Source organism: Ammospiza nelsoni, chromosome 3 (assembly GCF_027579445.1).
Source record: "Ammospiza nelsoni isolate bAmmNel1 chromosome 3, bAmmNel1.pri, whole genome shotgun sequence".
Classification (NCBI taxonomy): domain Eukaryota; kingdom Metazoa; phylum Chordata; class Aves; order Passeriformes; family Passerellidae; genus Ammospiza; species Ammospiza nelsoni.
Window position 1 is genome coordinate 57,920,221 of NC_080635.1, and position 17,347 is coordinate 57,937,567.

At 41.6% G+C, this 17,347-nt stretch overlaps 1 protein-coding gene across 1 annotated transcript in view; it reads left to right on the top strand.

Moving 5' to 3' along the window:
• The window catches only part of IGF2R (insulin like growth factor 2 receptor), a 56,393-nt gene that overhangs the window by 448 nt on the left and 38,598 nt on the right, over nucleotides 1–17,347 (top strand). Inside the window, exons 2-6 of the mRNA XM_059467648.1 lie at nucleotides 7,944–8,077; nucleotides 13,392–13,516; nucleotides 15,143–15,241; nucleotides 15,611–15,740; nucleotides 16,732–16,852. Of these exons, the coding sequence (XP_059323631.1) occupies nucleotides 7,944–8,077; nucleotides 13,392–13,516; nucleotides 15,143–15,241; nucleotides 15,611–15,740; nucleotides 16,732–16,852 (609 nt within the window). The remainder of the gene's footprint in view (nucleotides 1–7,943; nucleotides 8,078–13,391; nucleotides 13,517–15,142; nucleotides 15,242–15,610; nucleotides 15,741–16,731; nucleotides 16,853–17,347) is intronic.

Here is a 17,347-nt window from a genome sequence, read left to right on the forward strand (position 1 = left end):
GGGCCGCTGCCTGCGGGACCTCTCTGCTCTGCAGATACAGGAAACCTGCGGGCGAGAGGATGGGTAGGCTTGCGCTGTGCAAGGCGCCTGTGGTCGGTCTAGTCTGAAAAGCAAAGTGGTGTTGGTTTGGAAGGGATGTCACTTGGGAGTTGGCTTCTTGCTAAGAATATCACCATGAGCCATTCGGTTGCTTACAGGTGAGTTGAGAAAGCTTTGGGAAACTTAGCACGTGGAAATGTCACCATTATTCGTGTCTTGACATTTTTCTGCTCCAGTTTCAGCCGTAAATTTAATATAGCACCAATATCTTGCCAGTCCTAATTTCTTAATTATTTAGCCAGAATACGCAGGGTACATACAAGAACACATTATTTCAATCAGTATCACTGTGGAGGCACCAGTGTAGCAGGGTGAATGTTGCACTAAGGTCAGAGCTTGGATCGCTGGAGGGAATGGGCTCTCCACCTGGCAGAATCTGGGATATGATATAATAAACAACATTATATTGTTAAATGATGAAAAAAGGCGGTTAGCTTGCAAGAATAATCCATGACGGTGGCAAAAATTGGTTTTGTGGTTTTGTCAGATGACCACCCTAATTGCAGAATCGAGGCACTATTGTGTAGCTTTTGGAGGGAATTTAGCTGCTCTGATGAGTGATTTTTGTTGTTGTTGGGTTTTTTTTTCCTTTTTTTTCTTGGCTTTGTTGTGTTTCTATGACTAGAGGAATATTTGAGAGTCCTGTGGAGAGACATGCAGTCTCATTTTGGATGCAAATTACTTCAGCTGGTTTCATTTTGTTACTGGCAAGTGGAAATAATTTGCACGTAGATAGCACAATCAGCAGGTTTCCTTTTAAGATGGACTGCTTCAAAAACATGTATTTGCTGTTGTGCCACGGTGGGGAAAAAACTGCTTTGGAGGATTTATGTCCAGTAATCCATAATGGGTAAAAGAAAAAATAAGAACTTGTGCTCTGGTAGGTGGGAAGTCCCCATGGAGTTCAGTGGTGAAGTTTCTTCTTGGGTACAGTTGCCAAAAAACTTTACCAAGTGAGGAATGATGCAGGCAATGCAAACGCACTGCTGGTGGATTTCCCAGCCAGAAGTTACAATGTCGGTGTGCAGGACAAGTCCCTGACCAACCTATTTTTGTACTGGCTTAAAGCAAGGTTTTTATTTGTTTTACAGCTGTTAAGAAAACAGTGTCCTGGGCTTTGTGTGCTGTAATAGGGCTGCTGAAACTGCAGCAGGCGTTGTGTCTGGTGTGTGAGTGTCAGAAGGTGGGCAAAGAAGGAAATTGCTGGGGGTTAGAAGGGGCACTGGCTCTCCTTTAAGAAAGAGTAGGAAAGCTGTTTTGCAGGGAGGAGGAAAGGTGTCAAAACTGTTTTGCGCAAGAACTGCGGCATGAGGCCACTTAAACTTGAGTTGGAGCTTTTCATTGTTTGCTTTGTGCAGCCTTACTGCTGCTATGCTTGGATGGTCTCGGGAAAGAAGAAGAGCTTTCATTCCCTGGAACTTTGTCTAATGGCATGGCTTCAGTCACTGATTTTGTTGTGCTTTCTCCTTTGTTCTTGTGCGTTCCGACAGCTGACTGTGGCTGTCATGTGACTTGCAGTTGGAATTCTTTTTTTATCTTCCGTGTAGAAGTTTCTCCAGGATTGCTGCAGTATGAGTACCTGTGAAGGATTACAGGGAACTGGTTGGATATAGGAAGTTACTGACTAGCTTGGTCTCTCACAGTTTTTCTTCTTCCCCTTATATTTTTCATGTTGCGATGCAGGAAAACTTCTGGAGTCAGAGTTAATTTTATGACATGTTATTTAAGTCCATCTACTTCAAAAGAAATCTTGACAGTTTGGGTTCACCTTCTACATAACACTGCAAAAGTTGCTGTCTAATTTTCCTTTCTTTCTAAAAAAAATGCAGAATATATTTTGGGTGGTAGTGCAACAAATACAAACTACATCCTCTGTGAGCTGTTTTGCCTGAAAGTCTATACTGGATGAGAAGTGATCTAATGGCTGGTGATGTTTTTGCCCCCTTGCAAGGATAGGAGCTGGTGCATAACTTCAGTGATTTTTTGACTAGTGGGTGTAAGGGAATCTCAAACTGCTGTACAACACAGAATTGCTGTTACACAGACTCCAGATTTTGGAGTTGTAAGTCAATTCTATTTTCTGTTAAATGTGTAGTTTTTGATAACACAACTCCTACAGCTGACTGTACCTACACTTCTGCTCATTCAAAACCCTGTCTTTTCAGCCTTTGTTGTGAAACCACAACTGCACTCATCTGTGCTGCTTGAAAGCCCAGGCTTGGCCTTGGTGAAGAAGCACGTGCTGAGTACAGAGAGGTGACCTTTGGGTGCACTCATTCAGCTCTATTAAGTGCTTTGACATATTGAAGTGGGAGATGTCATAAATAAGATATCACTGGACTTATATACCGATGTGAATGGGTGTGTCATGTGCCTGGGAAGCTGCCACTGTAGTGTCTGAGTGTGATTTCTCAGTACATGAGCCTCCTCCTATAGCTCTTGCTTACTTAAACTTCAGGTTGCTACCCCTTTTCTTAAGCGTTCTGTGAAATGGTGTAATAGATGTGGTTTAGAGTGCAGCATGAAAGCCCAAATGTCTTCTGGATGCAAAAAGCAGAAGAGCTTGTAGTGTAACTGAGGCTCTCATGCATGATGCACACAAGAAAACTTGCCTGAAGATACACAGTGTGTATGGTAGCTAGAAAAGGGGACGGGTGAGCTAGAGCAGAATTATGCATGGGTAGGGATGCATTAAAAAGCTCTTGAGGCATAGTGATGGCTGTACTTTGTGCTGTTCAAGCTCTCATTTTCTGTAAGGAGAGCTTGCTTTGACATAGAGATTTCTTTACTGTACACATTCGTGTGAAAAGGGTGGTCACATCTAATAGTGATTTCTGTGGCAAGTGAGCTGCAAGCTTCAAATTTACAGTGGCCATTCTGGAAATTGTTCCTGATTTTGTCTGCCCGAGATTGTGCTGGTTGAAACTGCTGGTGAGGAGCTTTGGATACTCGTTTTATCTCTGCAGTGTTCTAATAGCTGAGAAGCATCTGGGCACAAAATCGTGCGGCTGCATAATCACATGTGGATGTGCTTTCCAGCTCTGCGGCCGTGGCTTGCCTTGTCTCTCTGCCAGGTCGTCTGTACAGCACCCCCTCAGCAAAATGAGCTATTTCAGTGCATTCCCCCGAGAGGGAACACATGATTCTCTGTGACTGTGCTTTACAGCCCTTTGGAGCAGGGTGCGCTGTTCTCCAGCAGTCGTCCCTTGGGTGACGCTTGGAGAGCCAAAAAGCTTGAACTGTTCTTGGGGATTGGTGGCAGTGGTCTCTCTGGAGCTCTGCTGATTTGAAGTGGTTCCCTAGCACTCAGGCCTCAAAGTGGCTCTGGCATTGGGATTGTGAAAATGCGTATTTCATGATCGGCTTTTCACAAATTTTAAAATTAGTATTATATGTGTTATGTTAGAAAGTTATTCTGTATTAATTTTCTTAAGTTGTGTGTTAAATATAATTTTAGGTTATAATATAAGGTTAAAATAGAAACTATGCTATGTAAGATACTTTTTTTAAAGAAAGGACTTGCACTGAAATAGCAGCCACAGGACACCTAAATCTTTCAGGAAAAAATAATTTATTGCTCTCTTATTAAAAGAAATTAAATTCTTCCTGCCTTGCTCAGCCCTGAAGATGCCTTTAGGATTAAGAGCAAGAAGTTGATGATGACCAGACAAATTCCATTCAAACACAGGATTCTATGCATCGTGTATGAGTATGCAACAAGCTGTTGTTTTTAAGGGTTAATCCGTTGTTAACGTGTGTCCTTTTTTGGGCTTATTTTGCCCAGAAAAACATACCCAGACATCCATAACTCTTTGTTTCTATTGTCTCATATTGTCCTAATCCAGATTGTCCAAATTATTATTACTGTAATTATATTGCTATTTTTATAACCATTTTATTACTATTAAGCCTTTAAAATTTTAAAAACAAGTGATTGGCATTTTTCACAGGATGCACTTGCTGTGACAGGAGTTAGCCTTTCACACCTTGCTTGACTTCAGTGCCTCAGCTTCTCATCACAAAGTAACCTAGGCTTGCTTTTCCCTTTCTCATGTTATTTTTTCATATTGCTTCTTTGATTTGTTAAAAAAACAGAGCTCTCATTTGATGTTGCAGCTTGCCAAAAAGTAGATTTTCTTTTTCATATGATTGTTTCAGTGTCTCAAGAACAGTGCTAGGTAGCTGAAAAGGCTGACCTGCAGGCAGGGTTATTCCCAATAACTCGTTTGGACCTTGCTTGCACAACTGCTTTTGACAGTGGTCTGAGCCGGCCCTGCCTCCTTCTGTGCCTCCTGCTGCTGGTGCATGGCCAGGAGCCACCGTGAGCCAGACGGGGAACTGGCCAGGCTCAGTGCCCCTCCACACACATTCACATGCACCTGTTGTTTTTGCTGAGTTAATTTGGAGAGAGGTCAGTCCCTGGGCCCAGCTTGTGTCAGGTGCTTGGGCCAGCAGTGCTGGCAGGAGACAGGAGAGCCTGCCCTGGGGGGATTGGCGTGGGTGTGTGTTTCACCCCTTCATTCTGGGATAGCTCGCAGTTGGCCTTATCAGAAAACAAGCGTCATGTTGTGGTTTCAGCAAAAATAACTGTTTGACAGTTTTATATAGGGCAGACAGCATGTTTGAGCCCTGACCTTGAACTGCTCCAGAAATGGCTGTTTGAATGGTTTAATCTGTGAGATGGCATCTGCACTGAGCCCCCTGGATCAGAGGATGCATCATGTCCCATCCCAGCATTCTGGCTGTTGCTTTTTAAAGGTGATGATATAACAGCTCCCTAAACTAGCTCAACTGCATTGGAGCAGGGTAGCTTAAGCCCTTCAAACAAGATAACTTCTTCTGGCCCTGGCAAAGAGGTGATTACATCAGGCATCACCACTGGTGGAGGTGAGTGCTGAGCAGGCTGGAGGAAGCCAGTCCATGTGACTCACATGGTCAGGATGGGCAGTGTGGTTGCCAACAGATTGTTTCCATTATGGATTGCAGTACAGAGGTCAGCTTGTATCTTACTGGAAAGTAGAGCACATGCAACTTGAAACTATTCCCAGGTACTGATTTAATGCCTGGAGTCTTACTTGTGTGAGAAATAATTGTTGCTTTTACTGTGAAAGTACTTTGCATCTCTGTGAGAACAGCTGCTTAGGCTACATCTGGGCTGCTGTTAATCACAATGAATAAATTGCTCCTCCTACACATTAGAAAAAATAGAAGTCTCTGTAACATCTATATGAAAGTAATACTACTCTGAAACTGCACTAGATGCTCACTTCTCTGTGCCCCTGAAGTTGTGGTTTGGAACATCACTGAACATTGGATTTGATATTTCTTTTGTGCAGACGGTTTTGAAGGATTCCTCAACCTTCCCTGTCCAGAGGCCTCTTAGAGGGCAGAGGGAAGGTCTGGCTTCTGTGGCTGCTTTGCTTCTGTTCTGTAAGCTGCACATCTTGTTTCTGTTTGGCTTCTGGCCTGTGGGTGAACTGACTTGAAGATGCTTATTTCCTCTATTTCATAACATGGAACTGGAAAAACAAAACCTTAATCTCAGAGTGATAATTCTGTTGTGTGAAGGACTTAAATTCTTGTTCCATTCACAAATAGATTTTAGCTTGCAAGGTCTTTATAAAAACCAACAACACACTGAAGAACACCCCAGCTTGATCAAAAACATTGTGCCTTAGTATTATATGTTACCTTTTTGTCATCAAAACCAGTGAAAAAAAATAGAGTACTGAAGCCCTTCAGAAATTTTCAGTTCTCAATTCGAGAAATGCTAACTTTCTGGAACTTCATTGTGAAGAAATTTGGTTTGGATTGAAATGCATTTTCTCCTGGATGTAAAAGCATCTTTGGTTTTCATCTCTTGCTGTTTTCAGAGCTCTTGAAGATAGTCAGGTTCTTCTAACTTCCTTTTTTTTGTGTGTTGAGAAGCTTTATTCCATTCCTGAACTTTGGTTATTCTGTACTGTGGCTAAATTCTCATCATCCTCCTGCATCAATATTGTCTTTATCCACTTCAGAAATGCAACAGACTAGCTGAGAGAGCTAATCAGTATGATTGTAAAAGGTCAGGTCTGCCTGCTTATGAGGAAAGAATAATGGCAAGTATTTGTCTAGGATTGAGACACAGTCCTTGAATACATACTTTTATTGATGCTTTGGGTATGACTGGGTATACCTGGCAAGTTATTTTTGACCCTTATATTAGGATATAAAGCCTCAAATATAATATTATGCTAATGTATAAAGATTTTCTTTGTTTTTTTGAGTTCACAAAACTCTTGTGCTCTTGTATTTGCCCCTCACTTGTTCCAGCCATCAGCAGTCTGAATTGAATATGACTGCTGTAGTACAGGGAATCCAATAGCCCCAGAGTCAGTAATTAAAATGGAAAAGTATGTGATATCTTACTGCTGGCTCTTTGATTAGATATTGGATGCACTGGGTTTGAGAGGAATCCTCAGAGGATTTAAAATTTAAAATAAAGTAACTGAACTGCTGTTGCCCCTTTCTCATCCAAGGACTGAAGTTCAGAACTGAACAGGAATGGTTTCTCCTCCTGGGGGGATCTGGAGTATGATAATGTTGAGTGGTGCAACACATATGCCCTAGAGATTAAGGCAAACAAACCTGATGGGTGAAGCTTCTTATCAACTGAAATTTGAACATTAAGCCAAATGCTTCTGTGGGTCACATAGGTGCACTAAGTTTTGTGTGAGTTTTAAATAACAGGAATGCCTAATAAGTCCCTGTAGTGTCCTCAGTTTTCTGATGTGTTGATGAATGTGTATTAATCCTGCTGAAGTTTCCACTTGGAATAGAAAGGCAGCTGGGAATCTGTTATGTTGCAAAAATCAAGTGTCCAGAAGATGCAGGCTGCTGCCAGTGCCAGAAGACGGATAGTTGAGCGAAGGTGGCAGCAAACATTTATTGAGTTGTGCTTTTTTAACAGAGCTTGGCCAGAGCACCCTGATAGTAAGCCAGGCTGTCTAAAGAGCTCCTGGCTCCAAACTGGATGACCTGGGCCTGCCTCAAAACTGAGCAGTGCTGTGTCATGCAACTGACCACATTTCACTGCAGTCATACTGCCTGCTGTGAGGGGAAGGGATCCTTGCTCTGCCTCTGAACTGTGCTGCATTTGATTTCTTTGCTGCTGTTACTTGGATTTATTCCTGGTTATATTTAACCTGAGCTTCGTGTTCCTTTTCCAGTTTTTAGACAGCTGTCTTTCTGATAGGCCTGTAGCTAGGTAGTGTGATCTTTCACTGGGTGTCTTGAGGCTAGCCCTGCTTGTGTCCAACTTTTGACATATATGTAATGCCTAAAGGTACAGCTAGGCCCTAATAAGCACTGTTAGCATCTTTTGGTCAGAATACTGTCAGACTCTCAACCCCAATTTTGACCCTGAATCTGGGAGACGTTACTGCTCTATTCCACTTAGACTTAGCACTTCTGCCACTGTTCTTGGGCAGAACACTAAGGTGCAGTAGTGTCCAGCCTGACAAAGTCATGTGGGAAATTTATTGGGCTGTCAAGGATAAAATATCACAGGTGGTGATCCTTAGGGTGGCCTTCACAGAGATTTGATGGGGAAGAATGGATAATTGGGTGTTCAAGACAGAGAAAAATGGACTCGATGTTACATTCCACAAGTGGTTAAATCTGTTCTCCTCTTAGTCCCAACAAAATAGCAATTATTTCTGGCATTTACAAATATAGAACATAAATAGGAATTTAAGTTAGTGGTGCTCTTAGCCTTTAACTTGGTTATTTCAGGGACTGGTATCTAGATGGGATGCAATTCAGACCATTTGAATACCAACTGACGGGCATTTTTGTCTTTTCAGTTACACTTGGGAAGCAATTGATGCAGACAAAGAGGTGCTTTATAAAATAAATTTCTGTTCTGGTGTTGAAGAATGTGGAAGGACAAGTGCAGTCTGTGCGTATGACACGAAGACGAATACCCATCTGTCTGTAGGTAAGTACGTAAGTGTCTTGTAGGTAGTTCAGAGCCTTGTTAATGGATGCTCTTATAACTGTTGCAAAGTTTGATGTGTTAGCAAAGATTTCCCTCCACTCCCCTCTGCCCTTGGAACTGTGTAAAACTTTGGTTTTTTGCCAATTTACTAGGGAGAGTTGGTCAAACATGATCTGATTGTAGATAATGACTTCATGGGACAGTGGAATGTATTTTATGCTCTAGTTAACTGTAATCTAGTGTGAAAGTATGCAAGGCTACCTCTGGTACAACAAGTGCATCTACCTGTGGCAGGGTATGGACTGTGCACAACTTTGTAAATACTGAACACAGGACAGAGCTTGGGTTACAGCTCTGAGGTATACTCAGCCCAGCCTGATGGAGTGTCAGGTCTTTGTTCAGAGGCAGGTTACTCTTTGAAATTCAATCTTGGGAGTATTGCTAAGTGTCTGAGGTGTCATCTTCAAGTTGTTCCACACGGAAAGGAAGCTAATTACATGCAGTTCTCTGGTTGTGGTTGCACTTGTGAAATCTGGTGTCAGCTTCAGTAGTTCACAGATGTCCTTGGTATTCTGAGGAGAGGCGGAGTTGTGCATGCTGATCTAAATATGAAACTGACGTTTTCCTCTACATGTACACGTGATTTCATCAGTCAGAAGCACCTTGTGCTCTGAACAGTATTTTTTCATGAGTTTATGTGATTTATTTTCATGTATGTTTGTCGCTTTCAAGGTTGCCCTTGTGTTTTGGCTAATGAGACAATAATATATGAGTACTGTTCAGGAGGCTTTCTCATAGCTGACTGTAAGTTCTAATAGAATAAAGTACTAGCATTCTGAAGAGCAATATCTCTTCAGACTGCTTCATAGTATCTGCAGATCTGAAGTCTGATTCAACATGCTTGCCAGTCTTGCCAGCCATTGGCAAACACCTTTTAAAAGAAGCTATGATTCTTTGTTGAATTGCTTGAACTGCCAGAATGTGGTGAGGAGGAAAGTTTCTCATCTGTATGCCAATGCACAGCAGCTAGTCAGCTGCCATTTTCCCCACAGCTCTCTACTAACAGTAGAGATATTTTGGTTTTAGTCTATGGTCGATGAGTGCTTTTCAAACAAACTCTGTTAATGCTGGCACCCAGGCTTTCAGAATCACTGAGTGCATGAATAAAGGTATATTCAGGCTCCAGAGTTCTCTGGGATGACTGGTAAGATTGCATTTGTATTCAAACTGCAACCGCATGTAGTGTAGCATCTTCTTTGAGGAGTATGGCATGTTGATGCTGTTATTCTTGTACATTTTAGGAATGAAACACATTTTTATTTTCTGCTGATGGGGGTCTCAGCTCATATGCTGTTGAGGCTTCAGTTGCCTGTGGGTTTGAAAAGAAAGCAGCATCTGAGCGTTTGTTTTAACATGCTGCTTTGGGTGAGACTGGAATGTGGCAGGTGGAGTGAGATTGAGGAAGTCTGTTCTCCACAGGGAGGTGTGAGAACTAGAGGCTTGTGTAGGTTTTGTTCCACACTTCTTGTGGAGAGAGGAAGGGTGAACAGAGCTGGGTGGTGACTGAGCAGTATCAAATATTTCTCTGTGTGCAAACCTTGAGTTCCTGAGTGCCTCTGTGCTTCTGAGTGGAAGAGGATTTATCAATAGATATACTGTGCTCTTGCCAAGGCAGTTTGAAATGACTTTCAAAGGTTAAGCCATGAATCTTGTTCAAGTGGGATATGTTTTTAACTACCCTGCAATAAAGTGCAAAAATAAGGTGAGCAGTTAACATTGTCATGGAATTTTGGTGTTTTTTAATTGGCCAAATTGTCCAAGTTTTGTTCTTGCTCATGCCTCTAAATGCCTTTAAATGCCTTGAAACTTCATCACCATCATACTGAGTTTAGATCATGCTAATGGGTCATCAAACTTTTCTGTTAAAAAAAAAAATAAAAATCACTCCTAGTGAGAAAAGAGGAATCTCTCTTATCCAGGTCTAGGCAGGTGTAGATTCTTGGTTACCTAAACCAGCTAAACCACATACTTGTCTTCAAGCAATCCAGATGACATGAGGTTACCTGTATGCCGAAGCTGTGTGTGGTGAAGGACATTTATTTTGGGGAAGAAGGGCAGTTTTTTAACTGATAAATTTGATAAATTTTAAGTAGTAAGCTTTCTTCAAGTATGGGCTGAATCAGTTCTCTTCTTCATTCTTCCAGAAAAAAAAAAAAAAACACCTCACAATGCAAACAATTTTTTTTTTAAATTTTTTTTTTTTTTTTTTTTTAGGATGACAGCTGTAGGACTGCTTGTTGCTCCCAGCTCTGAGGGGTGTTTAGGCCATATGCTCTGTGGCAGTAATCAGCCTGTATCCCAGGCAAGCCTTGTGACTAATCTTAAGTGTGTGTCAGTGACATACCAGGGTTTGCATGGACACCCCAGAGGCCTCTCCTCTGTACTTTTATTGATTAATCCTAGAAGTTTTCAAGGGTAGGCAAATGTTTAGTTTGTGAACATCAGTGAGGATGGAAATGACATGGTAGTTATTTAACTTTTCAGCTTACCATGATGCCTAGTGGCTCATGTGCCATGTACTTGGACTGCTCCTAGAAAATGGAGCTATTACTTTAAATGTCTCTTAACCTGATGGTGGAAGGTGCGCTTTGTCCAGCTGCTGTAGGATGAGTGGACATGAAATGATAGCTGCTACCTAAATCCCTCTTTCTCCTGGACAACTGATTAGATACTTTCCATGAGTGCCTTTATCCTAGCTAAACAAATGGAGTCAATGATCAGAAGATGTTGTGGCCAGTGCCTTTGGTACTGATTTAGCACACCTGTGTAATATGAAGTATTTGGTGCTGATTTCTGTGAACAGTACTAGCTGATTTGTAATGTGTTGTTTCGTGGAAGGCATGAAGAAACATGAGTGATGATTGTAGAGGGAGCTTGATGCTACAGTAAAAGTGGTTGCAGCTGTGGCAAGAAGCTGATCATGTGAGGGGCTGATGTTCCTTGCCCTGTGATGAGGCTGTGATGAGGCATGTGCCACTGAAGAAACTTGCTAAGACTTTTAGCAAGTTCTCAAACTAATTTTAAGCATGTGAGGGGGAAGAGAGCATACGTGTTGGCCTGTAGTAAACAAGATTTACTGGCTAAACTGTTTTTTTCTTGAATATTACTTTAACTGAGAAAATTGGAATCAGCTCAGAAGTGCCTTTAACACTATGTACTGTGTTTTTAGCACAGAGAGAAGCTAGTGCATACAGAGCACAAAGTCCTCAGATGGTGCTGCCATAAGTTCCCTGCTAAATGGGAGCTTGTAGCTGTATACATTTATAACTGGAGGGGTTTTAAGTCATGTGCATATTGTTACTATATACATCTCTTGCCTAGAAAGTTGTGTTGGCTTCCTTCTGCTAATCTGTGGAAAAAAGAGGACACCTTGACAGTATCTTCTAAGCAGTCATGTGATAAGTAACACTCTTGCTCTCAAAGCAGTATGTAGCTCTTAGATTTAAGACAGCTGCGTGGCAGGTTGGCTAGCATCAGTGCTGGAAGCTGTAGAACCTGAAGATGGCCTTTTGATAATACAGGAAATAAAAAAGGCACAAACCACATGGATGGTCTTTCTGCACAGTTTTTTGGCTTCTGCTCCCCTTCTGTTCTCTAGGCTGTATTATGTGGGTGTGATGTAGTTTTCCTTGCCTTAAGTGAGGAGGTAACAGGCTCAGCAAAGTTCTTACAAGTGTATTTTTTAAAATGAAATAACATTTGGCCTAAGTGCAAAGCTGCTATCTGCAATGATTAAAGATTTGACTTGCTTTCTCCCTAGTGTAGGCATAAACTAAAATGGAAAGGGGGAAGCTGATCCATGCTCACACTTTATAGCATTTTCTGTAGTTCAAACCAAACTCATTGTAGAATTAAAATCTACTTCCTTAAAAAAAAAAAAAGAACAGGGTGGAGTTAGCATGTAAGGTCTAAAAGCAGTTAGTGTTTAATATTAACCAAAATGGGCTTGAGCAGGAACATTTCAGTGGCCTGAGCTGGTGCTCAGTATGACTTGAAATGTGCTCCACCTTTCCCCTTCATGTCAAGTGCTGGGGAGGAGAGCAGTGTGCAGTGACAAAGCACTGCCCCTACTCATCATGCAGCGTGTGAGCTGTGCTAAAGGGGATGGGGGATTTGCACTGAGGCAGTGGATCTGTGCTGGATTTGTCTGCAGAGAGTGCCAGTGCACCAGTGTGTTCTTCATTAAGTAGATTAAAGATTAAGTAGAGGCAGCAATGTGCACCTGCAGCCCAGAAAGCCAGCTGTATCAAAAGCAGCGTGGTCAGCAGGTCGAGGGAGGTGATTCTGCCCCTCCTTTCTCTCTGGTGAGACTACACCTCAGCTGCTGCATCCAGTTTTGGGGTCCTCAGCACAGGAAGGGCATGCCCCTCTTGGAGCAGGTCCGGTGAGGGTCACAAAAATGCTCACAGGGCTGGAGCACCTCTCCTATGAAGACAGAATGAGAGAGTTGAGGTTGGTTAGCTTGGGGAAGAGAAGGCTCCAGGGAAACCTTATTGCAGCATTCCAGTGCTTATAGGAGGCTCATAGGAAACATGAGGACTTAGCAGGGCCTGTAGTTAGAGGAAATTAAATTATTACCTCTTGTAATAAAATTATTACAAGAGGTAATAATTTTAAACCAAAGGAGGGTAGATCCAGACTAGATATAAGGAATAAGTTTCTTAGTGATGATGGTGGTGAGGCGGTGGAACAAGTTATCTGGAGAGGTTGCAGATGCCCCATCCTGAAAATGTTCAAGGTCAGGCTGAACAGGGCTCTGAGCAACTGATAGAGTTGAAGATGTCCCTGCTTATTGCAGAGGGCTCCCTTCTAAACAAAAACCATTCTGTGTTAGACTCTCTTTAATCTTGTGCTGATGCTATTAATATAAATGATAAAAAGGCTGAGAAACTGATAAATAGAAACTCGTAGGAGGAAGGAGTGAATTGTGATTGAAACTAGTTGGTAACAGCTTTCCTTGTTCCTAAGGAGGTGACTGGATTGTAGTAGCACCTGCTGTTGTACTTTTATTTTAGAAAGTGTTTGCTAAAAACCTTTAAGAAAGTACAAGTGTGACGAGAGAGTCAAATACTATCTTAACTTGGATCTGATGTTCCAAATCAGAAAATCCACAAAGATCTTTAGTTGTAGTGTCTTCAAGTGGACTGGTATCTCCTGTGCTGCTCAGTGGTTGATCCTGTTTGTTGAGCTTCTATGAAAGTGTTGAATTATAACGCTCTTTTTTTCCCCCCACCTTCTCATTTTTAAACCCTAGGTGAATTAGCCTTGCAAAAAGTTTCTGAAAGTCTTCTGGAACTCAACACTACACGTAACTGCTTGCAGCAAGGCAGTGAACACCAAATTCAAAGCAATATTAACTTCCTGTGTGGGAAAACACTGGTAAGTCTAAATAATGTGCTGTGTTCTTCAATGGAAATGACAAGTAGTTCTGACTTGCTTTTTAAAGAGACTTGCTGTGCTTTTGGATGTACTGATTACTGAGCTTCACAGCTTAAAGAAGAGCCAATTATGTTTTACTGTTAAGTTAAGAGTCATAATTTATTGTGGCTTTCAAAATTCAAAAAGTCCTGGTAGAATATTGTTGCAGGTCTACAGCTTAGTTTTGGTTCTGGGTTCTTCTTTGTCTTCAGTGCTTTTACATGGTTGGCACTGTAGTATTTTATTAGCTTAATATGGAGGAATGAGTCAACAGTGTGCAGGGTACCATAACAGTGTGAGCTGTTGTTTAATTGTTGGCTGTGCCTTAGCTGTGAATGTGGCAGGACTGTTTAAATGACTGACCTCTGTTGTGGGGCAGCATAGTTGACAGCAGTAAGCCTTAGGCTTGGTCTGCACATTGTTCAACTAACAGTGCTTATACAGCCAGCTGGGCTTCTGAGGACATAGTTTTTTGTGAGAATGTGTTTGAAGTGTGATTGGAGATCCCTGAAAAGTTTCTATGGGCCTGTGTACGTGCAGTTCCCTTCAAAATGCTTTTGGAGTTACACCCTCCACACACTTAACAGACAGGAGAGCTCACGATGGGCTGTGATCAGCTCCCATATTTGTGTTTCCAGGAGAGGTATTTGTTGGTGCTGCTCTTGGCACTGACAGTGCTATTGCACACCCCCTCTTGGAAATCCAGCCAATTCAAACAAAGTGCCAGTGCAGCAGAGACTTAAAAGCTTCTTGTTCTGTTTCAGCAGATGACTCTTTAAACTAAATTAAAAATTATTGCTCAACTTCAACTGTAGCTCCAGATCATGCTGATCTTCAGGCTTCTTCGGGTTAGCTCAGTTCTAATACCTGTTTGTCTCGTGACATAGTAAAAGGATTTTGTAATACTGTCTGGAGCAACTTTTTTTGTCCCATTTTATGGCAGGGTTAAATGAGAGAGGTAATTAGTTTGTGTGCTAAACTGCTTCTAGCTGAGGGGATGGAGAGCCAAGTGAAAAATTGTTGTGTTTTCACTGTTGACATTCAGTTGAACATGTAGAACACCCATCTTGAAATATATACAAATGTGTGTAACATGAGCCTATAAAAATAGGCAGCTCAGGTCAGGGATATTATTTCTGTGTAGCAGAAGAGGCTGCTAATCAGTTGTTTCTGTAGGATAAAAGGGAACTGATAAACCATGCATTGCCTCACTGTGTTAACCTATTTGTATGCCTTTCTATTGGTGTCTTCCTTCCTTTCTAGTAAGCAGATAGGACTGGTGCTTCTGTCAGCTGACATAATGAGCACTTCTAAAAGATGGAATACAGTTACTGCATATTAGGACTGGATATGTTGAGTATTGGTGCAGACTATGGATTTGGCATCCTGCATCTTCCTGAGTGGCCCAACAAAGCTGTTACATAACAATCTTGCTGTTAACAAGTGCAATTAAGAAATTGTATGCCCTTGTTCTTTGATGTGCTGTATTCTGTTTTTCTTAACTCTTGAATAAACTTCTTAATGTCTACAGATGTAAAATAAAACCAGTCTGTTTTTCAAAGCATTATTTTTTCTTACTTAAAATAGGGTACCCCTGAATTTGTAACAGCAACAGAGTGTGTGCACTATTTTGAATGGAGGACCTTTGTGGCTTGCAAGAAAGACTTGTTTAAACCTGTGAAAGAGGTAATCTATGTGCTACTCATGCAGAAGTTACTCTTCACATATGTGACAATTTTACTCTAATTACCTGCCCCCACCCCAAATTAATTCAAACAACCTCCATAAACCTATGTTTTTCACAGGTATGTAAAGCATAAATGTTGGAAGATGGTGGAGTTGAGAATTTGGGTGGTTGTTTATAGTAAACCCCTTTTAGAAGCTGGAGCAAATTAGTCTAACTTTGGATGCCTCATTTTAATCAGCATGTCTAGCTTTGAGCTTCCAAAAGTAAAAAACTTTTCCAAATACTAACTGGGCTTCATATATTCCTGTTCATAACTTCCCTCTACTTGTGTAGCATGATTTGTATGTAATTTTTTGTTGTTGTTCTAGGTCCCTTGCTATGTGTTTGATGAAGATATCAAGAAACATGACTTGAGTCCTCTCATCCAAGTTTCAGGACATTACTTGGTGGATGATTCTGATGATGATTCCTTGTTCATAAATGTCTGCAGGGATATAGGTTTGAATAGTTGTTTATGTCACCTGTCAGTGTGTAAATTTCTTGTAATGTGGTTCTTTGTCATTGTCTCCATTAAAGTTGTCCTATGTTCAGAGATCAGTATTTCAAGACTTAGATAATTATTTTGAACTCCCTACTCTCCAAGTATTGAGGTGTTCAGAGATAGGCTCCCCCTTCTGGATGTGCAAGTACTGTTAATACACTTTTTCTAAGTGGGAAAGGGCAGCTTGTCTTTTATCTACTGCCAAATAGGACCAGTGTTGTTCACAGGGCTTCATGTGCTCCAAGTTTATTCCTTTGGACTCCAGGTTGTTGCCCAGTTCCTGATGGATGTCCTGAGGTGCATCTAAAGCATCTAAGTGCATCTAAGCTCTGTTTAGATGCTTGCCTTAGTACTTGTGCGTAGCTAGCACTCCCCTCTCAGTTGAGAGCTATATGTATAAGGAGTTAAACCAGAAAAAACATATTTGAAACTTGCTGAAAAGGTTAGTTTAGCTGTATACTCTCACTGCGATTTTTACTTAGTAGTTAAGTATGTGGTTTGTGCCCCTGTTAAAGGTTTAATGCTTCTAGTTGTAGTGAGAGGTCTATTCTTTTAAACATCTCAGTAGTATGAAACTTTTTGCTCACAGCTTTGAATTAGATGGTCAATAAGAGACAAAAAAGGGGTTACCCCTGACTTGGTTGTGGGGAAAAAAAAAGGAATACTTGGCACACTTTTGGAAGTTTTCAAAGCCCTGTGTATCCAGCAGCTGTAGTAGCAAATAGCTGCAGCTGTTTTGTCAGGAAGGATGAATTTGCTGTTCCCAACCAGGGCAGCATGAATTACCACAAGCACTGCAGGTTTTGTCTTATCAGTTTTACAGTCTAATGTAGCCTGTTTTTTAGAACTATTTTTAGAAGAACCCACAGATGAAATGGCAAGATATTTCAGGTAAAGCAGGGCTTAGAAACTGAGCCCTGTAACTTCTTTTCTGTGTGCTATAACCAGGAGGTTCAAGTGGAGAGACCAGAAAGTGCCCTGCTGGCAGTGCTGCTTGCTTGTTACATGATGGTCTGGCATATGATGTTGGCCGTCCAAAGGAGCAGCTGAAGCTTCAAGACAAAGACAGGTATGCAATTTTTGTGGTAATACTTCTGTGGGCACTTCAGTCATCTGGCCTGGAAACAACGCTCTTGGGAACAGATGAGTCTCCTAAAATGTAACGTTAATACCTCTTCATTGAAGCATTGAAGCATTAGCAGAAAACTGGTCAAAAATACTGTCAGAGCAGTCTATCCTGTGGTACTGCCATAACAGATCAAATTTCCTCCTTTGTTGTGAGAGAATTGTTTTTACAGAATTGCAGAACTCATAGAAGCAAGGGGCGATTAGTGCTCTTGGCCCACAGGCAGCAGGGTAAGATTTGGTCCTGTCTGTCTGAGGGCCCACAGGCTAAATGCATTTGGCTCACTCTACTACCCAGGAGTACTTGAAAAATTGTGAATAGGAGCAGATGATGCCTTTGTGTGCTGTGGCTAATCTGAAGCCAGAATGTCACTGCTCTGGGAGCTGTTGTCTTCTGCCTGTTAAACTGCACAGAATAATTATGCATAGCTGGGAAATT